Source organism: Pholis gunnellus, assembly GCF_910591455.1.
Source record: "Pholis gunnellus genome assembly, chromosome: 21".
Taxonomy (NCBI): domain Eukaryota; kingdom Metazoa; phylum Chordata; class Actinopteri; order Perciformes; family Pholidae; genus Pholis; species Pholis gunnellus.
The window spans coordinates 12,357,390-12,380,994 of NC_136548.1; the positions used below are offsets into that span (position 1 = coordinate 12,357,390).

The following is a 23,605-nucleotide window of genomic DNA, read 5'->3' on the forward strand; positions in this document are numbered from 1 at the left end:
CGACTCTCTCCCCCTTTACCCTCTCGCCACTGCTCTTTATCTCCAATAGTCCTCCCTCCCTCTGTCTCCATCTCCTCCCTCCTTCCTCCCTCTCCTTTTTTTTCTCCTGTCTTTTCTCCCTTTCCTCTCCACTCTGTACTGCACCACTCTGCACTGCCCCTGTCCTTCCACACAGCCAGGGAGGGATCACGAGGCAAAATGCAGGCAGTGGAGAGAAAGGGGGAGGGAGGGAGGGAAGAGAAGTGGAAGGGGGAGAAAAAAAACTGGCAGGCTCCCCCTTTGTCTGCAGGCGATCAGTTACAGTCTTGGTTGCCGATGAAATTTAATCCCCACCGCATTTACATGCCAAGTTTGACTTCTGGCAAGCCTTATTAAATAGATTTGTAAATCATTTCATCTTGATTAGAATCTGTTCTCAAGGGATCAACATTTTTTTTTTTCCCGCCTTGCTTGTGTTTTGTTATGTGCACAATCTGTGCCCACTGGTGTTCGAATTTGAAAGTCAACCCTTGGTGGTGTTGTGTTTTTTTCCTTTTCCCTGTGCGAGTGAGTGTTAGCAGTAGGTTTAGGGGACAAAGAGCGATGGGTGCCAAGTCCCGTCCGTCACCGGCCAAGCCGCTGTGTCAGCATGTCTCCCGTCTCTGGAGGTCATGTTGCTGGGCGAGCGACTGCTATGATGTGTATTCTCTTTATTAGGCTGACACCACAGTGTCTTTAGCATGGAACAATGTCATTTCAAATTGTGTCTAATCAAATGGCATTTTGTAATTGCCAGCAAGCATCTTATGAATATGAATTTATAATTGTTCAATTACAAACTGACTGCATCATATTTATTGGCTTTTTTTTTTCTTTTTTTTCTCTCTTCTTTCTTCTTCTCCCGCTGGCCTGGGCCAATTATAGGATTTCAATCTTGAGGCAATCAAGTGATAAGGGTGAGGCGTTTAGTGTTTGCTGTCACTATATAATTCTCCCGAATGTTAAACATGCATCTGGGAGGGCTGTATTTGTCAGAAGGCTGTGCGTGGAGGTGCACCTGCCTAATTGAGTGGTAATGAGCTGTCAGGAGTGCGGGCTTGGTGATTGGCTCTTGGCGGGGCGTCCCGTGCCAGTGGGACGCATGGGCTGGCCCGGCCCTGCTGGAGGATCAGCCAGCTCCTCAGCCCTGCAGGCCTGAGTGGGCGGAGCATGGTAAATTAGGGTGGAGAGGCCAAATGATGCTGGCTGTGGAGACATCCCGTGGCTTTCACTCGTCTGTGGGATTTATGTAGGTTGTTTACAATAATCCCGTCTCCTGATTTACTTCTTCATGTCAACGGGTGGCGGGGGAGAACATTTCATATGTTTTGCTTAAGTAAAAGTAGCAATACTGCACTCTCAACATTCTCCATCAGAAGTGAATTCATTTTCTACTGAAGGACACTATCTGTGTATGTGATTATTTTTAATCAGTTTATGTGTTCATAGAAAACGGAGACATGCCGGTGCTGTTCCCTGACATTTTTTACCCAAAAAATGAATTAACTGACTCAACACCTCAGTGATGAGTCATTTAGGATGCAAAATGATGATGATGCCAGAAATGTATTTCACACTTTAAAGTAAACTATTGAGTGTTCATCATATAGTGAGAAGCGAATAAGCGAATGAGGGACTGATTTCGGACACAGCTCGGGTGCAGTTTATGTTTTCTTTTTAGTTAATTCATTCCAAATTCTACACATAATAGCTTTAAGTTTACGCATCGAATGCAAAAGTACTCGTTATGCAGATTGTTATTATTATTATTATTATAAAGGCATTATATTACTGGATTACTGAGGATTTTTGTGTAAAGGCAGAATGAGTAGGATTTGTCTGTTGCGATTTGTAAACACAACACTAGATGTTGGCCCCTCTTCAACAACACTACAAGCGCAAACACCCTGACCGCTGTTAGGGTTAAGGTGCTCGCCAGCGGTTGAATCACTCTCATTTCGGCAAACAAGCTTTGTCCCGTTGTTCTGTCTATTTGTCGGTGCCTTCCTCTTGGATGCGTGCTTACGATCTGGCAACTGATTCCTACTTATTTTTCAGAGGATGACGTCCACGAACGTCCCGAACACAACAGTGTAAGAAAATACAGACCCCGCCTCACAATTCTCGAGGGTCATAAGGGATGACTGAGAGGGATTGTTTTTGTATAATAGTCTATACATTGTTTTGTTGGGAGAATCCTACCCATTCTGCGTTTAACTACATTAAAAACTATTGGTGCTCTGCAACAATGCATCATATTTTATCAAATGAGCTTATGCTTCATGTAAATTCTACAAAGAATTAGAGGCTAGATAAATAGAGTGGAGTAAAATGTTCAATATTTCCCTTAGAAGCGCAGGGGAGTAGAATTAAGTATGTTTGAAATTGTTGTGGTGAAAGGACGTCAGGGTTCATCTCATTTTGTCCCTCTGGAGATGTTCTCATCACAATGAATGGCATGCACCTCTTGTGTATTTATTTGTTTTTTTATTAGAAATGTGTGAGGACATACTGTGCTGGTTTTATTTGTGGGAGTCTTTATTTCTAGCATCCTAATTTGAACAACAACAGGGGAAAAAAAGAATCTACTGCTTTAATCTCCTGTATTTTGAGTTGTTGCCTCTTGGTGTGTGTGTGTGTGGGGGGGGCAAGCTTCCAGGCTGTAGTCCATATTACTCTACCAGCATGCAGTGACTCTCTCCTTGTACACCTACGTTACCTTGTAAAAACAGTTTTTCTTCTTCAGCAGGGAAAACACCATGTCCTTTCACCCCGGATTACTGTGTGCATCTGCTCCACAGGCAGCAAGTCTGTTTTCCTCTGCCGTGCTGTAAAAGGGATGAAATAGTTCAGACATAATGATATTTCTACTTTCCCTCACCTTGTCCCTTTACTCCCTCTGCATCAAAGCACTCGGCGTGCACGTGTGCATGTGTGTGTGTGTGTGTGTGTGCCTTTCTATTCACGAGAACAAGTTGTGAAATGTACAACACTATTTCAGTCCCATTCTTGGATGTTGTGACCATTTGTGCGAGTTCCATGGCTTAATTGAATAGACTGAGTAATTATTTGTCAAGTAATGCTGAGCAGAAAATAAATAGCCACTTTGCGGCCGTGAATTGTGCCTGATGGCCATGTGTTGATACTCTCACCAGGGAGAGTGAAAACCTGCTCTACTGGCTAAGTATCTGATTAAGATTCACATGATGAAACGCTTTAGGATAGTGTGTCTCCTGGGCAAAGATAGTGAGTAGAGTTAAGTGTCAGACGCTGTTATATTGTCACGCCGGAGCATAAAGCCTCGACTGAATAAATATTGCTGGAATATTCTCCTCGCCACAAACCAAAATCCGCAGCAACTCGGGTCAACTTGACGGCCTACGAAGAATCACCACAGATGTGCATCTCTTGTGCACCAGATGCTGGAAACTGTTTTTTTGGGAGAATTGTTGCCCTCTGCAAGGTTTCATTACCTCCCTTTATGTCGCTGTAATTTGTTTATGGTCTGTAATAAGCCTCCTTCTGCCTTTTTTTTTGGCCTTGATCCATTGTCAGCTGCCAGTAAATGTTTCCTCTCGCTCTCTCCCTAATGACTTCTGAGGATAGCATAATGTTTCGTAATGATTTCATAAAGCGTTCGTGTAATGCTCAAGATATTCTTCGTATCACACCTCACTTCTCGTACTATTAACGAGCCCTTTTTATGAATACCCATGCACAAGTTTCTTCCGTTAAATGAAAACCGAAGTGTAAAACGACAAGTTGTGGTTTTGTGTGGTGTTATGTGCGGGACTTTTTTTTTTTTGGGCTTGGAGCTGTAGCTTCTTTGTTGCCTGGCAACCGCACAATGATGAGAAGAGTCCCAAGAAGTCACTGCGCACTCCCACAAGAAATAGCCCCCCCCATACTACCGCAACTTGTTGTTTTAACACTTTGAATTCATAAGAATTAAACAAACAACGTGTTATGTGTTAATTAGGGGGCTTCAGACGTGCTCATAGGCAGATCCTTTTTTTTTTCTTCTTTTGACAGAGGCAGGCTAGCTGTTTCCTACTGGTCCCAGCCTTTATGCTAAGCTAAGCTAACCATCTCCTGGCCACAGATATGACGGCGGTATCGATCTCAAAATACATGTATTATAACAAAAAATGTCAATGATGATAACTTTAGAGGGACATATCTAAAATGTATCAATACATAAATGCTGCAACTAATAAAAATGGCCATCATTGCTAACCGTAGCCCATGGTGATCACAATATTTGTGTTCAAAGTCCAAAGATATTCAGTTTACAACAGAGAAGCATCAAAAGGCTGTAACCAGGAGATGCGCCAGGGACACTTGCTGGACTAATGATGATTAAACAACTAATGGTTTCACTACAGCAGCAGGCTGCATGTGTTTCAGTTAGCATGTCCGGGGTTAGCACATGCAGTGGTGGGAAATAGTTTATTTTTCATACATGGTCCCACTCAGACACAGGCTACTACTCTGACCTTATCTATTGTTTCTCAAGTGTATATTGTAAGCAGCTTTGGAGGCTTTATAAAGACTTAGCCGGCAGGGCTGCCGTTGCTCTGGTGGAACATTTGGACCTCTGGCAAGTGTCAGATTTTCAGCAGCACGTTAAATCTCTTAACCCAGTTCTCTTTCTCTTCTCTCTCTGTCGCTCTCTCTTCCTCTTTGCCTCTCGCCTCCCCATGCTAACAAGCTCTCTGTGATTTATTTTTCATGTGTGGTGTTGTTAGCCTCCGCCATTTTTTTTGAAAATATTTTCCCCGGCATCTAAACTCTTGTGCCAGTGGTTAGCCCGGTGCCCAGGCCCTGAGGGGGGGCAGAGTGGATGTGCAGCCAGAGCAGCTGCACATCCACGCCGACAGGGCAAAGTCCTCCAGTCGCACTGTGATGGAGAGGCCAGAGCCACTTTGATTAGCATGTCCGTCGTCATTGGCCAGCTTGAATGTCATGTACCGCGAGCCCAGTCGTCTAATGCTTCAGCTGGCCGCTCCCTGCAATAACTGATAGGGTTGCTTGTTCCAGTGTGGAGGAGAGGCCAGGGAGAGCGCCAAAGTGCCAAATGATTGTCCTTCGGGTAAATAAAAAGCAGACATCTTCCTTTTTTTGATGTTCTTTATGTGCGTGCCTTATTTTCAGATGCTGTGGCGCAATCACATTTGAAAGTATTTTGTGCTCCCAACATAACAAGGGGGAACCAATCAAAACAATAACTGTGGTTCCTTTTGACAAAGCCCTTGGCTCACAATTGTCAGAAGATGTAAGCTGACTCATCCACACAAGAAGGGCATGTATCCCTGGGAGCGAGGGGCGAAGAGCTATGATGAATCTTCCCCTTCTGTGCTCTCCTCTCTCCACTGAGCCTGCATGGATTAATTACATGACTAGTAGCTAGTTTAGTCCCATTATTTATTTTTTCTAATGAATAATTTTACTCTCTCTCTCAGCCTAGATTTTATTCTGCTCAGGACTTTTTCAGCTTCGCCCCGTGGAAATAAGAATGCATTGATTATTTTCCATCTAGCAAATATCCCACCAACTGAGGAATAACATGCCTTTCCCCTAATTGGTTTGTTTATCTTGAGCAACAGACTCCGGGTTTGTTTGGACTCTGGCTGGCATCCACACACTGCACCGCTCCTCAGCATGATTACTCACCTTGGGAGGAGGCTGCTGGAGCAAGGTTGATGTTCCCCGCATAGACATCGGGCTGTCATTCTCCCCGCTTATGTGACATCATTTGCCAAGACAGATTTGTTACAGGAAAAATAAATTCAGGCCTAAAAAGGGATTGATTTAAGGACAGGCTGCGAGTGGAAAAAAGGCGACAGGAGGGATGGGGGCTCCCAGACACATTTCACCACTGAGAGGGCTCGGGCCGGATCCAAACAAGCTGCCAACAGAAGATGGATTCTGGCTTCATGTATAATTGATAAACTGTATGTTCTAGGTGTCAGCTTTAAAGAGGGAGCTAGGACTATATCAGGAAGCTATTTTTCCTCTCTGAGGCGAGCATCATTTTTATTTTGTCCTCCCCCGTTCTCTGGCTTATCTTCCTGGTTCAGAAAGCCCCGTTGAAAATTATCGTTTTCTTTGAAGACGACGCTCGGGAAGTGCAGCTTTAAAAGCACATCCTGTTCCTGCGCCTATTAGTAGTGCTAGTCCAGGGCAGATAGCCATCTGCAAAGTTGACTGTACATCCTGAGTTATCAGGATTAGCCATCTCACTCTTGACACCTAGCACATTAATATTAGCTATGGGAGACTCTATCCTGCTGAAAGCAGCATAAAAGGATTAATGCAGCGCTTATCCTTTTGGAAATAATGCCCTTTATTGAGCGGATTTGACACTGTATAGGCTAATGATGACATTCAATGGAGCCAGAATAAGTAATGGTGCATCATCCAGTGTCATGCAGCCAGAATAGTCGCTATTTGCATTCCGACGGCTCAAGCTGTATTGATTTTGCTGACGGCGTTCAGTTGTTTTTCCTCTGCGGCAGGAAGAAAGTGTTACTCAATCATCAACGTCCTGTAGCTAATGACAGTCCTCTCCCTGTAGGCCCAATGACACGCTTCGTTCATCGTCATATTGTACTCTCCGCTCTCACCTCTGAGCACTTTGAGCTGCAGCAATTACTGTACATGAAACACAATATGCCAGCATGTCAGCCTGCCTGTCAATCACGCACAGACTATGGGGTTAACGTGGCTTTGCCCACTCACTTTAATAGTAGTAGATTTGTATCCTGCCCGTCAGATCTCTGAGTGGTATGGTGCGGTTTGTACCACAAAGGCTGAACTATTTGAGTGGACCAGAGGAAGGTGGAATACCAACTTTGTGCCTTATAATTTCCCTTTGACATTTCTATCGTGTTTTTGTACAGGACTTGAAGTGCAAAAAGTAACCTTGTTTCGTGTAACCTGCTGGATGTGTAAACAGGAAACACGCCTGCACGGGGTAACCGGATCCCGTCACAGAGAGAACTTAAATCAAGCTCCAACGATTGTAATTCAGTTTGAGAGAGTCTCCTTGAACCCCTAACATGATTTGATTATAAAGAGGTTAAACAACTGTAATAATAAATCTGTCAAATTTTTAATAAGATGTGCCATTTTCTATCAGGCGTTATAAGGGTGAGGGGCAGACAAGTGGCCGTCAGGGCCACCTGAGAACACCCCCTCTGTTCTTTCTGCTAAATTGCCGCTTCCCCATAGGTGTTTTTCTGTAGCTGACAATATAGTAACCTTATCAATCACAGCTGCTTCCGTCTCTCTCCCAAGGACTTGAGCTGATACGTTCTAAGTGCTCTCTCTTTGAGCAGTTTTAATAGGAATATTGCATGCTCATTTCGGCGATGCCTCCCTGTTTCTTAATGAGCTGATAAAGCCCCAATTACGGCGGCAAATCCTGATTTCTGATTTGCATTACCGACTCTTGTTTCGCCGCACACGGCGGAAACGCACATGATTGAGGTGCCGAGCTGTTGGACCTGCCTTTCCAGAGACTCCGCGTGGTGTGTTGTTGATGTGCATGTGTAGGGACACAGGAGATGGACAGATTAGATTAGATACAGTAGATCCTGCGCGGGCCCCGGCCGCTTGTGCGTGGAATGTGATTTAGTAGGGCGGTTTGAGACGGGCTGTGGGGCTGCTCTGGGCTCTGTGATGGGTGAGGGGACAGACTGACAGTGACAGTGGGGTGGTAATGGCTCTGAATGAGGAGGAATGGCCCCTGTAAGGCCTCCTCTCCCAGTGGCGGAAGCAGAGCAGCCCAGTCCAAAATACACTGCGAAATGAATTCTTCTCTACACCTGTGTGGGTTTTTTTTTTTTTTTTTTCTTTTTCCCGAGGCTATTTATAGCTTCACCAATCTGAGGGGAAATGGTGAGAGAAATGGAAAACTCTACCCTTAAAGAAATCCAGCCTTCACTTTTATTAAGTATCAGCAGCTGCAGTGACGCCACAGCCCATCAGATGTTGAGACATCAGTGGATGTAAAAAGAGAAAAAGAGAGAGGATGTTGTATTACATTTTTTTTAACGGGCCCCCGAACAGCCAAGAGGGAGACACAAAGCTGATCAAAGTCGACCTCTGGATGTGTGATCAGAGATGTGGACGTATCAGTCTGAATGCACTTGCATATGATTTCCCAGGTTTGTTTTCGTACTGCCACATATTTGCCTCTCGTCTTATGAAACTGAAACATCATGTCTAGAACTTTGACTGGGGAGCTGTGCAGATCATGAAAAATGCATCCACTGGCTCTTTTTCTAACTCTTCGCCTCTGATACCCTTGTCATATCATATCCATGTCATGTCGGTGTGTGTATTAATTATGTAGCGGGCGCAGTTGAGGAGACAATATTGATGCATCTCAACGAGACGTTCTATGTATATTACTCTCCCGTTGTTGGGAAATGTAAACAAGACTTAATTAAGGATGAGAAGACGCTTTAATGTTTAGCCCTGTGAGTAAATAATTCTTAGCCAGTGTTTACAGGAAGCGTTTTTTTCTTTCTTCCTGCTTGTCTCTCGGGCTCCATGTTATTCGTGCCCTATTCAACCGTTGTGGTCACTTTTTTTCTGGTTCAAGTGAAGTGTTTGACCCGGCCATCCCCGCCTGGGTTTCTCCGTCTTTTAGTCTGCCGAGCTACAAGTATTATCGACGAACGGCACCCAGTTGCACCTTTTTCTTGGAGGTGTCCCAAATTGCAAAGGTAATTTACTTCTTTGCAATCAAATTTATGCATGAGTAAGAGGTCATATTGTAATATAAAATTGCTCAGCAGTGGCACACGTCCTGCCAGATCCTGTGTGGGATTTGTGTTTCAGTTTATGACTCCTCTATGTGCGGTAATCTAATGGAACTGCGATAGCACTTGAATGTATTCCCTCACCAAATGAATATCAGGAGGGAACACAGTTCTGGATGGTTCCTCTTGAAATACAGCTGTTTCCCTCCGGTCCTCTTCCTCCTTCTGTAACAAATGGTCTCTCAGGATTAAAACCACTACACACACTTCAGAGATATTAATCTTCTTCCAGGATCTCATTTAAAAATTGTTCAAAAGAAGAAAAATGAAAGACTTACACACATGTTTGTCATGTTTAATGCTAAATCGGATATAGATATAAATTAACTACGTGCTGCGAACGCATTTTTTAAGTTGGTAACCCTGTCGTTGCCAGCGACTGAGTCAACATTGATCTTGTGCGTTTCGTAATGCCAGAATGATTGTTTTACAGCGTTGCGATTGCCGCGGTTTGGCAGGAATAATTGGAGGTTCAAAGCGTCGATCCGCGAGTGTAGCCCGGGGATAGGTTTCTGGAGGATCTGACACTTCAGACGCATTATGAAGCCATCACGTCTAATTTGCACAGGCCTCTTTTGTAATTTACCCCCAATTCAGAGGAACAGTCTCCTGCTCTGCAGCACAATGCACACTCCGCTTGCATTGTTCATGCTCATTGGAAGAGACACTGAGTGAATGAGTCTTGGAGCTCAAATACTGTGCGGCACTGTTCATGTCATATTTGTTGCTGTGTAATGGCTCCTGATTTATAGTTTCCTGCGGCGCCTTTTTCGGTTTGGTGCAGAGCAGACAGCGCCGCACGGTATACAGCAACCGCTTTCTGTGCATCCAGTCCAAGCGGCTTGTTTACAACTCGCTGTTGAAGCGACTGCTTGACAGATAAAGGACCTCAAAACGCGGTATAGTCTTTGAGAGAGAGGGGCGGGGGGGGAAACCTCTTCAGAAGAAGGACTGGGGTTTTCCACATGCCGCACAGACATTCGCACACATATTGAGTTTGTCTGTGTGCATCTTTGAAGATGCAAATGTGTCAACCACATGTAACCAACCACCCAGCGAGAAGCTGAGATGCTCAACTGCCTTTCTCACGGCTCTTAAATGGCTGCCAGTGATCTTCAGCAGCTCTGCGTGTCTGTGAAGCCTGCAGTTCTTTTTTAGCGGACAGATTAGTTTTTGTGGTCTATTGAATCATTTGTGCACATTTATCACGGAGCAACAAAACGTCAGTTTAACCACATTAGGGGACGGAAGAGAGTTTGGCTGTAAAATGTTATGACTTCTCTTGTAGCAAAGTGTTCCAGTAGATAGTAAGTGTACGCTTTTGTAATGATACAGAAGCCATTAATTGGCCGCTAACGTAAACCAGAAGTTACTAGAGTCGGTTAATGGATTTATTAGTCAAACTTTATTTCAGGCCTATTTTACATGGCAATGCAGACAGAATGCTTTTCATTTTGAACATGCAGCTCCTTAATCAAGAGAATGTTTACACCTCAAACTTGCCAGCCAGCTCTGACATGTGGTGTAATAAAAAAAAAGAAAAAACAGGCACGTCATAGCTCGGCACATCCTGACAGAGCAGACGTTTCGTGAATTATTGATGTTTTCCCTTGCTCTGTCACCTATCATTGCACTATCCTTCTCCGCCTGCGTTTTTGAAATGCACGAGTAGTAGTCCTGCACTGTGGCAAGTCATGTTACCGGCTCTCATTTCAATATCTGAAGTGAAAGGTCGGGATGATATATTCTGTCCTGCCGCGGTGACAGTGACTTACACGCCACCAGTTCAAGACGGTACACTTTGACGAGGCCCACCCAGCCTGTCGAGCAAACTGATAATGAATCAATCTGTGTGAAACATTTATGGGTGCCCCCCCCCCCCCCCCCCCCCATCCCCCCACCCCCTCCTTGCGTGAGGCCAATTAGAGCATCCTCGGTGGCCCCTGCTGTCTGAGTCAGGGAAGCCCCTTGCATTGTCATATCAATATTCCCCTGTTGATCTCCAGCTGAGGCGAGTCCGGCTGCTCTCTCTACACATGCTAATTTGCATTCGCCAGCATGTGTGGGAGATGGCATGCTGGTTGCCTCTCCTCCTTGTTCCCAAACCTACTGTTGCCTCCCTCTCTCTGTCTTTTTTTTAACTTTTTTCTTTTTCTTTTTTTTCGGAGAGGGAAAGGTTTCTTGATTCCTGGCATGCCAGAGAAGGGTCCTCTGAGGATTACATTGGCTAAGCCCTTATCACTCCAGGAAATTCACTGCCTGCTTAAAAAAGTGGTAGGAGTAGAAAATCAAGAGGAAGTGTTATTCTTTTTAAGTTTCTCCCTATTCCCATGGAAAGTTATTACGGGTTTGAAGAAAAGTCCTTTTTTTGGCACTCAAGTTTTCTCGTAACTACATTTCATATTTCACCCTCCTTTTTTTTTTTTTTCCATGCGGCTGGTGGAATTTAAGAAGTGGAAAATGTGAAGGCAGGTGCTTGAGAGAGAGAGAGAGAGAGAGAGAGAGAGAGAGAGAGAGAGAGAGAGGGGAGGGTTAGGGAGGGCTGTGCTCACTGGGAAGCGATGTTAAACATCCAGGGGAAATGTTTGTTATTCTAATGGGATACCACCATGGTAACAGCTTTAAGAGACTCCCAAGGCTTTGTGTGGAGTATATGCACGCTTTCATCAATCTCGCCTAATTTCTTTTGGGGATTAGCAAATATAATCAGTCCTTTCTCCAAGTCGTCACCTGCTTATCGACATGAATATTATGGTGAAATTTAGCAGAACACAGCCCTGTTGGATGTGGAGAAAGCAATACACGCGGGCCATTAATATAAATCACAAATTGAAGTTAATGCATTCAAAAGTCATTAGTATTCCTTTTGTGCTGAATGACATCCCAGACAGAATAGTTTACATTTCGCACTTACCTACTTGCTTCTTTTCTTGTAAATCCTTGCAACCGAGACCAAAGCACTTTTGCTCGTATTACATCTTCCAGTTAAACATGTTTCTGACAGAGGTAATGAATTATGTTATTTTCAGATTTAATACCTTTACAAGGGTTTTAAAGGCAATGGAGTGAACTCATTTACAAGACGTTGGGAAAAAAAAAGGGAAACCCCTGCCTGATGAGGAGCCTCCGCGTTTAAAGGGCTCCAATAACTTGTAAGCCCCTCTCGGTTTTATACCTTTTTCTCTCCCGCTGCAGATTTCCTTAAGTGGCTTATGTGAATTGCAATTGCCACATTGAATCCAGGGAGTACACCGAATACATTTCTTCCCGGCCGTGACCAGCTAACAGCGCGTTGAACTTGCGCGTGTGGTGATGGAGGGCTTTCACACGCGGCACCGCGGCGCCGTGGGAGTATAGCCTGACCTAAAGCTAAGCCCCCAGCCGGAACAGCCTTCCATCAAACTCACAACGCTGCCCTCTTATCTACTGGCATTTCTGTCTGATACAAACAGCCAAGACGTGATATAGTTGGCTACATGTCATATCTGGCATTGTACTACGCTCTATCTGCTCTCCCCCCCCCCCCCCTCTGTGAAATATAATGCTTTTAACTCTCCAGCTTTTTGCCTTCGCTATTTTTTTCCTTCTGTGGCAGAGACAGAGACCAGTGTGTTTGCTCGTCTTGGCCAAAGGCCAAAGGCTCTTTCTGATATAATCCCCACCATCGATCAGACTTTGTTTACTCTAACATGGTTTCTCTCCCCTCCAGCAATTAGGAGGCAACCTTCCACCTCCTGCTCCACAGACCAGCTTTATAAGTTTATTTTTCCCTTAAGTGGTAATTCTTCATGTGGCGGCTAAGCTCTAAGTGTGGGTGTATATTAACTGGTGGATACTCTTCAACCAGACTGACGCGTTGGATTCACACATTTCTGTTAATGTGTCTTTGTCTTTGAGGAGGTGAATTCTCCAGTCACCAATCCCTGCCACTTATTGCACTGTACTATTAGTACAGTGTGTTATTTAGGGATAATTCACACATTTCCTATATAGCACTCCACATTCAGTGTTTTTCATTTCGGCTGCCCCACTTAGAAACCTCAAGCACTTTGAAATTTTAGAAAAATGGATGTGACTGTAGAAGCTGAGGATGACTCTCCTGTTCGTCTGAGAGGCTCTCGTCGTAATAAATCAGGCGGGAGAGTGACTGGTCGTCTCTGTGGTCTCGGCTAAAGAGGCTCATATTCCACGCAGAGAGGAGCACATTTTGCTTTATTGGAACTATTGTGATCCTAAATACAGTTATGATCAATTTAAGCTCTTAGTTTAGGGCTGAAATATGGACTCTCGATGTTGATTTGGGTCTGGTTTCATTAAGAAAAAGTCAGATAGATGCTTAAGTTTCCTTTGATGCGCAAAGGGTTAGTGCTCTTTTGTTGTTAGCTTTTAAATGAGACTCTTTTCTCCCTAGAGTGCTATATTTAGTTTTTCTTTTATTTCATTGATGAGTGAAATAATGCTGTTCATAGATGGGGAAAAAAAAGTGGTGTCCACAGCATGAACACCAGAAATGACACAATGCAATTCTTTGCCATTTGTAAATGACTATTACTACACTTGTCAGGGATGATGCAAGTGTCTAAAATCTTAATTTATTGCCCACTATCAATTAGTAAGTGTTCATTAAGCAGAGAATAGCGAATGAGTGAAGGAGGAACAGTTTTTATGAGCAAATGTACTCTCTATTTGTACATTAAAAGCACTTAATTGAAACGCAGATAGGGTGAAAATAGCAAAGGTTTTGCTGAGGAGGATAAATCGGTTCATCCATGAAAACGAAACGCGAGAGAGTGCAATGGAAACAAACCAAAACGTTACAAGGACACTTTAGGTAATGAGTGTACTAAATACCTGACAAAAACAAAAAGATCTGGTTAAGAATTGTGACACGGATAGTATCAATAGAGACAAAAAAGGTGCACAGACATGGTACAAAATGCAAACAAAACATTTTCGTTCGAAAAACAGTATAACACACATTATTATTGTTTGGTCAGTTGGTTTCAAGCGTCACTGATTGTTACCATTGACTCACTGCAGCTCTGAGTCAAACTGTGTAGTCGGTCATAACTTTGGTTCGAGTGTCTACTGTACCTTGTATTCCATTAGTCCAAGAGTAAAATACCACTGCAGATAAGATAACAAATCTTCATGAAACGAGTGATGTGTAGTCGTCATTTTGTCCAACAGAGAGGCAATAGTAACCACGTAAGTCTTGCAGACTTATCAAAGGCAAGCCGCATGCTAATGCCTCGGAACTATTTTAATTTAACATGTAACACGTTGCTTCACCCTGTTACTTGTGCTTTTGGCAGACAACCCTGACGCCTACCAGCAGCATCTGAATTTATGATTTTGGTTGTTTTTTTTTTGTTTGATACTTAAGAAAGACTGGCCGTGATTATTTATCTCAGCCTGAGACGCTATTCTCAAGTGGGAGAAGCTCTCAGTTCACTACACTGCTAATGCTACGCGTGCTTTCAGGGAGGAAACTGTCTGAGCAATAACTTTCACAATAACTCAGCATCAGAACTCGAGTACTTGAACGGTGGCCAACTTTTAATGGTATTACCATGCATTCACTTCAAAAAGTTGAAAGTTCCTTCTGTGTCTTCCAGTCTTTAGATGTTTTTTTCTTCCTCTTTTGATCACTAAGATTTTGAAGTCCTGCTGAGGTATTTCCATCAGCTGTGATTAGCTGTGCACAGGTAGGGAGGTACTCCTCACTCAGCAGTGCCTTTTCAAGGCACTTTCAAGTTTGAGCAGAAGCGGACCCGTTCTCTTGACAATGGCCAAATACCACAGCAACAAGAGAGTCTTTATGGAACAAATTCATGCGTCGAAGAGACGAGTAAACTTTCTGTTGAGTGCACTGTTTCTGCTCTTCCTCTTTTGTATGTTTACATCATCTCCGCGCACTCAATATTTCTCCCTCTTGGCCAGAATAAAAACAAAGTCAATCAGAGCTGACTTGCGGCCCCATCAGAGCACCGGGAAGATAAAAACATGTGGTGTGAATAAACAAGCTCTTAAGTTTCCTAGCCTTGGCGGTATTTCTTACCAGTTGTCATTTTATATAGCTGTCGTCTTTTGCATAATTCCACGGTGCATTTGGCTTGGCTTGATTTGATTTAGGACCTCCACTTTCAAGGAAATTGTGCTTAGGGTATGTAAGTTCACACTCCTCTTGCCTCCTGGCAATTGAATTCTCTGAGCTTGATTTTAGTGCTTTGGCAAGACCGGCATTGAGTATCAGCACCATGTTGTGTCACTGAAGACCTAAGACACTCGAACCTTTCTGTGAACTCTGTGTGAATTCATACATTTTTTAAATGGAAAGTATGTCATTTGTCAAGTTAAAATGCCAAAAACATTACAACAAAAGTTTTGCTCAGCTCCGGTATGTTGGCACGGCCGCGTGTCAGTGTGGACTTAGAATGGCGTTTGATTCAGGTGGATACGTTGGTCTCTTGTGAAAAGTAAATAACGTTGATCTCCCTCCTGCTGCAACTTTTTATTGCTCTCCACTCATTTTGAATCCTAACTGGGCGATTCTGCCAAAATCTGTTTATCTGTTGGAGTTTTCTCCCAGGGGCCATCGTATTAAAGTTTCAATTAGGTGATTTTATTATGTTTTTTTTTTAAATCGGGCATGAATAATTAAAAGTTCCTTTCCTGCCACGTGTTCCCATGTGCTGAGCGCACACAGTCAGTAGTTATTATTAGACTGAATTGAAGCGGCCCCGTGTCCTCGGCTCTGAGCAGTGGGCACCGAGCTCCTGCATTGAGTTTGACAGCCTTCACACAATATTGTGCAAGGGCGATCCCTTAGCTTCTCATGCTGGTTAAATGTAATATGGCAGATGGATAGTATTTGCAGGGAGAGCGGGGGTCTCACCCTCCCTCTCACTCTTTTTTTTTTCTTTGCCGTCTCTTGCCAGTACCTCAGACATTTCAAGGGGGAGAAATATGTATCAAATTAACTCTTAGCAACAGGGCCTCCAAGCTCCCTGCCCTTGTCTTTTCAGCAATCAGAGCTTTGTTATTTCAGTCTTTCAACCAAAACCAAACTGGATTCAATGGCTTCAGCAATTACCTGTAATTTTCCAACCTGGTGCGCTAGCTTTCAGCGGCGCGACTGTGAACAGTGAAAGATTGTCTCCTCGGTTCCTCATTTTAGTGTTCAAGTTAAGTCCACTAATTCATTTACATCCACATAGTGGCACATTTGGAAAATGTTCACTTCCCAGCGACAGGAATGTCTGCAGAGATTTGGTTTCCGTGTGCGCACAACCTCCGAGTCGCTGAAACTAGAAACCCCTCTGCAGTGTCGACACTCCAACACTGAACCTCTGCTTTATACATCTGACCCACATATTAATACGTCCTTTCAAGCCAGTTTAGAAGAGACAACTCTGAGGCCCGCCATCTGTTTTCACATTGCAGACTTTTATCCCATTTTTCCATCGACCCCCACAAACTCCCCTTTCCATTCCCCGTCCTGTTCTCCAAATGTGTAAGAAACTACAGGAGCTCAACTTGACTCCAGAAGTGCATGTGAGTATGTGTTTTGTGCAAGTCGGAGTGACGTTTCCCTTCAGAGGTACTGAAGGAGAGAGAACTGCCTCGCACTAAAATGCTAATTAAGTGCAGTGTGGCAGACAAGGACACTTGAGAGTGTGTGCATTAGCAAATTTGAACTCCCTGCAAACCAAATAGTTTGTTCTTGGCTAATCTCCCAATGATGTAGGCAAGAGCAACAGTAGGAACCAGGGAGAGTAGAATATAGAGAGAAGCATGGTTTTCTTTTTCATTACCAAGATAACACCATTTTAGGAGACGAAAGCATCTCTTCTGGCATGGTTTTCTCCCCCTTTTATCTCCTCACTGAGGTAACATATGGTATCTGTAAGGGAGAGTCAGTTTGTACTATGCGGTGAATTATTTTTTGGATTAGTATTGGCATTTAAATGCTCTTGGCTTTAAATCTTGTCTGTTTTAGATCTTAAGTACATTCCTTGGCATCCCGCTCTCCCGCTCAGGCTGGCCTCTTCCCCCGGCCAACACATTTTTTTGAAACTGTAGAGCTTAACAGGAGAGCAAAAGGCAGCCATTTGAAAAGACCCCGGAGCTGATCTCAAATTACTTTTAGTGAGATACCACTCAAATCAAACCAATTCATCCAATGTTGTGATGCCAACAAAACCTCATCCTCAAGTTGGGGTGAAAAACCTATCTTTTTCTTCATGCAAGTAGTTTCCTCCATTACTTTACCGAGTGGAGGCGTCTGAGGTTAATGTAATTACAGTCCCTGATGGTTGTACAAATTGCAGGCTGGTAGTGTGACACACGCTCCCCTCAAGTCCTTTGTGGTTGGCTCTAATGTCTTGTTTTATCCACGCTCATTAAGACGACCTTGGCCAGGTAGGTTTGGTTATCGCCACATCTCTATATTTCACGTACACCACAAGAGACCTTCGCGACATCGGAGGGGCGAAATGTCCGCTAGCTTTGAAAATCAGGTCATATTCAAACCACAGAAAATGTTTTAGAAATAAATACTGCAGCAGTTAGTAACTGATGTCTCCGCCTGGGTTGTTAAATCCAGCATTTGTGGCACATTTATGTTGCCCTAGAGATCCTGTCTGACATGATAGCCCCCTTTCCTCGTCTCCAAGCGGCCTTTAAAAGCACGGCCCTCCCTTCCAGTACAGTTGGCGTCCCTCCAGCTCCCTCACAAGAAGTGGATGAATTCCTAGATGTCTGATAAGCTTCTCCAGAACATGATTCTTAATGGAAGAGAGAAGAAGACGAGGCAGATGCTATCAGCGCGGTTGAATTGCCTTGCAGTCGGATCAAACATCCTAAAAGTGCTGGGGATGCTGAATCATGATGAAACGTTGTTGCACATTTATCTTCTCTGTTGGCTTTAATTGAACGTGTTTCTAAATGAGACCAACTGGCCGTTTCAATGCAAACAAAACATCATTAAAATTGGGAAAATCTCAGTTGCTTTTTTTCCTGAGTGAAAACCCTTAAACGAGCTCTTTTCATCCTTGTAATTTCTTTCCTTCCACTCAAGGCACTTTGTGACACGATTTATCACTTACCTCTGTTTGTTTGGCCTCTTTCTTTCTCCTGTTTATCGAGCCAGAGACTGACACAGATTCCCCCGCCCCCCCCATCATGTGTGAAGGTCTTGTTTGTCCGTGTGTGTTTGTCCGTGTGTGTGTGTGTGTGTGTGTAAAACAGCAGGACCTTCAGGATCGGGGAGTAAAATATATCTTGCAACACTGGCGTAGCGTGCCAGAGGTGTCTTGATGGAGATGGAGTCATACTGAGCTAATGAAGCTCCAAACCTCAGCTATCGATCCACCTCGCAATGGTGCTTTACAGAGATAACTGAGGAGGAGAGCAGTGTGTGGCCTCATGTGCGCTCTGATCTGTGTGACATCTAATTCTGTGTAATGAACCCTGTGCACTAGAGAGCATGATGGGGGGGCTGTCTATGGTAATGACAGGGATAGCATGGCCTGGGCGGATTTTACAAAGCTTTGAAACACTGCCGGTTAGCTCACAGGGCTTTCCTGACAACAAGGAATTTATCACTAGAACAAGCACCTGTATATCTTTCTCTCTACCGTTTACAAGCACCACCTATTTCATGCCTTGTCTGTCCTAGAAGAGGGATCCCACTTCTCTTGCTCTTCCCGAGACATCCCCCATTTTTATCCGGATAGAGGCTTTTTCCTACCTGAATTGACCCTTTGCTAAGTCCCGCCCTTCGAACGCAGACTGGCCAATCATAGACTCTAATGTAATCATTTCAGATTTTGTCCTTTTTTAAGGTTGGTTTTGAGGAATAGTAATAAAGTCACGATTAAATGTTATCCTTGTTACACAGAGAGGGGTTCGGAGGGGAGATATACATTTCTAAAAACCCGCTGAGCTAACATTAGCAGAGCACGTTAGCACATTATTAACTAGCATTAGCACTTCTAGGCTGCACTGAATGTATGCTGAATGTCTACGCATTTTGCTCTTACTTTTTAATGATTGTAACAGTGAATAAAAACCTACCAGGCTTTACAGGAATTGCGTTGTCTTCCGTCTCGATTGTCAAGTGATGTGGTGATTCACTTCTTATTGTGATCTGTAGGCTTTAACTTCTATCTTTATCTTTTTAACCGGTTTCCAATGCTGAATCAGTTTGGCATCCTGGGTATATTTCCTCAAACACATATTGTAGACCCGTCTGTCTGCTTCTCTCGGAAATTGCTTTTTTTGTTTGGTAGAATACTCACTTTCCTTTTTATTTTTGGTTTGGTCTCCTCGAATACTAATCGAGTCCTGAGGGAAATATCTGGCTCTTTGGTTGCTAAATGCTCCTTTTTTTTTCTTTCCACCAGCTAGTCACCAACTTCATCTGTCTGCCGTTTGGTGCTGAGCAGGTAGTGTTCAGTGGGATTATCAGAGCTGACTGAAAACAGCTGCCTCCTCCATCTGGAAATAACTCTGATGAGAGTCTGAACCAAAACAGTAAAGTTTTGGCTCCAAAACCAAAACAATGAGATGAGAGATGCTAAAAAAGCTACATAGAGCTGAGGGGTACTGAACAGTCACGAGATAATAAAAATAATATTGACAAGAGCAGCTTTAAATGTGCTCAATGGGAATTCTGAGCATACAACAGCGCAACAGCGCTGACAGAGCTAACAGTGTTTACCCGAGGGGGGATTGGAGGGCCGCCGTGGGTCGGGACGGCGTTATCTGCGCTTACTGCCGTATAAGTCCACACGCAACAAGTCAGCGTCAAAGAACTAGCGGTGACGAAGGCCAACTGTTGCGTCGCCTCTCGCCGCCTGTGTCTCGGCCAAGAAGTTCCACATGAACACACCACATAGTCCAGCCAATGGCCAACAAGCAGGTGGGTTGTGCGCCTGCGTTAGAGTTCATAACTCTATGTACCAGCTGGTAGTAGAGGTCGCCTGATTAATTGGTTTGGCCCGGCACAGATTCAACATGCTGAATTCTCGAGTCAGGTGGCCATGACTCCTCTATATCGTAACATTGCAAATTGCTTGCTGCTATATTAATGCTCTGAATTTAGAATTTAGCACCTTTAATGATTGATTGATTAATTGTAAAACCCTCTGTGAGGAACTTGTGATTTCTGGTTGTATGAATCAACTTTCCTGAGAGCTGGGGATTTGATGTAATTTAGTGTGTTTGCAGTGGTCATAATTACTCTTTTCACTAAAGTGGTGATTGTTTAAATTCCTTCCATCATTCCTGAGTAATAGGAAGTGTCAAACAAAACCTCCATGACACACTACTTTGAACACTCCCTCTTATCCCTGCAGAATTAAAATAGACCTGAGAAAGAAGCCTTTCCTTTTCCATGACCACCTCTGCTGCTGGTGCAAATGAAAATGCCCTTCCCAAAATAGATCATTTTTAACCTTCAGATGTCCACTTTTATTTTAAGCCGGGTGACACCATGCCATCCATCACACCCAGCCTTTCAGATGTGAGCAGCCCCGGGGAAAAACACCGATACAATGAAGGGGAAAGTGTGATAGCGTGCTGCTGCTGTGTAGTTAGGACCTCTATGGTTAGATTACCTCTAATTTCATCTCAGAGTAGCATTTAGACATTTTTCTGCGTGAGCAAAGTGGAAGTCATTCCTCTTTTTAGGGTCAACATTGAAAATGGATGCCTTGCCTTTCCAACTCTTCCCTCAAATTACCACTTGACATGGCCAAACATCGCTCCGCATTATTGTCTGCCAGGAAAATGCATTTCTGAATACTTTATTGAATGTTTTGTCTGGGTGGAAATTGTACGAAGTGTACCCAGCGCTTTGATCATCTTGACCTGGAAATGTGATAGTCACCCCACTTCACAGGGCTCTCTGACACCTGGGAAACTGGAGCTGGCATTCTTGATACACGATCTGCACCGCAGTACTAAAGACTTAAGTTCTCCTGTTTCGTACTCGGTCAGAGACTACTGATGGGAACTGGAATTTCACATGGCTCAGACTGAGGCTTTTTCTTCTTTTTTTTCTCCCACAAGCCACTGAGGTCTCAACATTTGGAGCCTGGTGGAAAAAAAAATGTCCTGTATGATTTTTATGAACAAGATTCTTGCAGCATTACTTTGATTCAAACGCAGACATTCACAAAAAGTGTTTTATATGGAGATGGATTTTAAATGTTTGTGCATAAAAACAGATTATTGACTGAACTTGTGAAACTACATATATATAGTATATATGCATACGGATAGATATAGACTTCAGATTAAGTCATTAATTCAATTTTTGACATTGTTTTGCAATGGATGTTCATTTTACAGGTTACTTGTCAGGGTGTTCCACAGTGTTTTGTATCAAAAGAGTGCATAACATCATAGATTAACACACGTTATCTAAATATAACGTGCATAAAAACTGCATAAGCACTATAGCACACAGCACATTTCTTATATGTAATGGGTGAGACTGTTGACTATGCTGTCATTGTCTAACTAGACTGGTCATAAGATGATATGCGCAAACAACTTCCTGAGATATGAACTGATGTTGAATTTGAAAGATTATTTAATAATTTAATGGTGCTTGTTTTTGTCTGCTGTTTTAGCATTTAAAAAAACATTCCCACTCTAAATGCATTGCATCACATTCAAATGAACTGGAGTGCTCAAATAAGAATTATGTGTTGGAGATTATTTTCCTTTTGAATTACATGGATACAATTTGTTCAGTAATCAGTTTATGTATTACCGTTCTGAGCTGTGAGCTATTTAATTTGATGGCAGTGGCAGTGGTAGTGAAGAAGTAAATTACACAGAGCTAGTGTGTGATTAGAGAAGCTGTGGCATGGCTTTTAAAGTTCACCACCCCTCAGGATATTTGATCGAGCCGCCGGCCTTTGATCAGTGTTAACATTACGGTAACCATGACAGTTTATTTTCAACTACCAAAGAAAAAAAAATCATTTGTGTCAGAAAACAATCTCCCCTTCCTCTGACACGTTGGCACGGCACAAAAGAAAAATGTCAGGGTCAGTGATGGGCCATTAGCTCAGAGTGAGTTCCTTTTGTGCTCCCAGATCCATTGAAAACACCTTTTTTAGTCTTCAGCAGACGGTGCCATGACACAGCAACCACACGCTGACCTGGGCCTTAAGTTAAAGACGTCTCTGAAGAAAAACAACACGGGACATGGCACGAGAATGTCTTCGCAGAGAGGGGAGTGACGTCGCGAATGTGTAATAAAGAATTCACCTGCTTAGCGCGGCCTTGTGCATTTGATTGACTACACGCTCGCCCTCTATTCATCGATGTTATACCCTTTCCTTTTTCCGTGGAGGTCGCTCCTCCGTCGCTGAAAATGTCATCGTGCTTTTAATGAGAACTGCGCTCGTAGCCCTCAATGGAAGCTTTTCAGCCAGATTAAATGTATCACTGTGGTGAAACTTTCCTCTCCTCTCTGCCCCTATTGTGACACAGTGGTTTTACAGAGCAGCTTGTTGCTGAAAAACAAGGTTAAGAAGATCAGTATCAAAGGAGGAGTGTTTTTGTGTGGCTTGCAGGAGAGTCTCGCTTCAGGTTTCCACCTGAAACACAAAGGTGTTTTCTTACCTGATTTGTATTCATTCACACAATGAGTGGACCTGCCTCTCTTGTTTCCAAGTAAGGAGAGTCCAGACGAGACTTTTGTTCGCCCTATCATCGGATACGTGCATGTTGCTTCCTCCAGTAGGAGCCTTGGAGCCCAGCCACAGGCTTTGTCCCGGACGGATTTTTTCCTGCCCTTTTTTCCTCTTCTTTGTTGCTCTGTGTACACTCTAAGAAACCATTCAGATAAATGTTTGAGCACTACCGCTGCTTCTTTTGGCTCCTGTGTTATTTCAATAATACCAAACCGTGTCACCCTGAAATGGCCTTGTCAGGATTCAAACCCACAAATTAGCAGTTTAAAGTGTCTCAGCCCACAGGTGCTTGCAGTTCAGTCCATCCTGGCACCATGTTGCGCTGTCTAAACACACACACTGCTGCCTGTACACGTGAATTTATCTGATCCAGTTGAGGCCAGTCAAACTGCTGCAAGTAAATATTCTTCTTGTTTTTCAGGGTTTTTTCCTCACTGTGTCCCCGGAGTCCATCATGAAGGTGGCGAAGCACGCTTCAGAGAACAACAAAATATTCTGCATGAACCTCTCGGCGCCTTTCATCAGCCAGTTCTTCAAAGAGCCCCTGATGAAGGTCATGCCTTACGTCGACATCTTGTTTGGCAACGAGACGGTAAGTGAAACAAGACGTGTGCTCAGTCCTCTGTAGGACGCATATTTGCCAACACGTTGTTTTGTTTAAGATGTACAGCACATGTGTTTCTTTGTGCATGCTTGTATTTATCTTCACGATCGGAGGTTGGGCATGTCAGTCGTGATCGCCTGTTTCGGTTTTTGGTTATTTAGAGCGAAGTTATCAAAAACCTCTGTTGTTGAGTGTTTGGCCATTGCGATTGAAATGTCCAAAATAAACACAGAGGGTGGACACTCTAAACCATATACCTGCTCGAGGGATATTTTAATAATATAAACATGCTGATATTAGCATTTAGCTAAAAGCCCTGCTGATGAGTATAGATTCACAGCGCGGCAAACTCTGCGTCTTTTATCACTACTCACAGAATCTTCAATAAATCTTGACCAAATTTAGAACACATTTAAATGACATTTTTTGATATG

General features: G+C 43.5%; 1 protein-coding gene across 2 annotated transcripts in view; it reads left to right on the forward strand.

Annotated features, from left to right (window-relative positions):
* The window catches only part of adkb (adenosine kinase b), a 94,516-nt gene that overhangs the window by 46,140 nt on the left and 24,771 nt on the right, over nucleotides 1-23,605 (forward strand). For both annotated transcript variants that reach the window (XM_079182391.1, XM_079182392.1), the window contains exon 7: nucleotides 22,989-23,159. In XM_079182391.1, coding sequence (XP_079038517.1) covers nucleotides 22,989-23,159 — 171 coding nt within the window. The remainder of the gene's footprint in view (nucleotides 1-22,988; nucleotides 23,160-23,605) is intronic.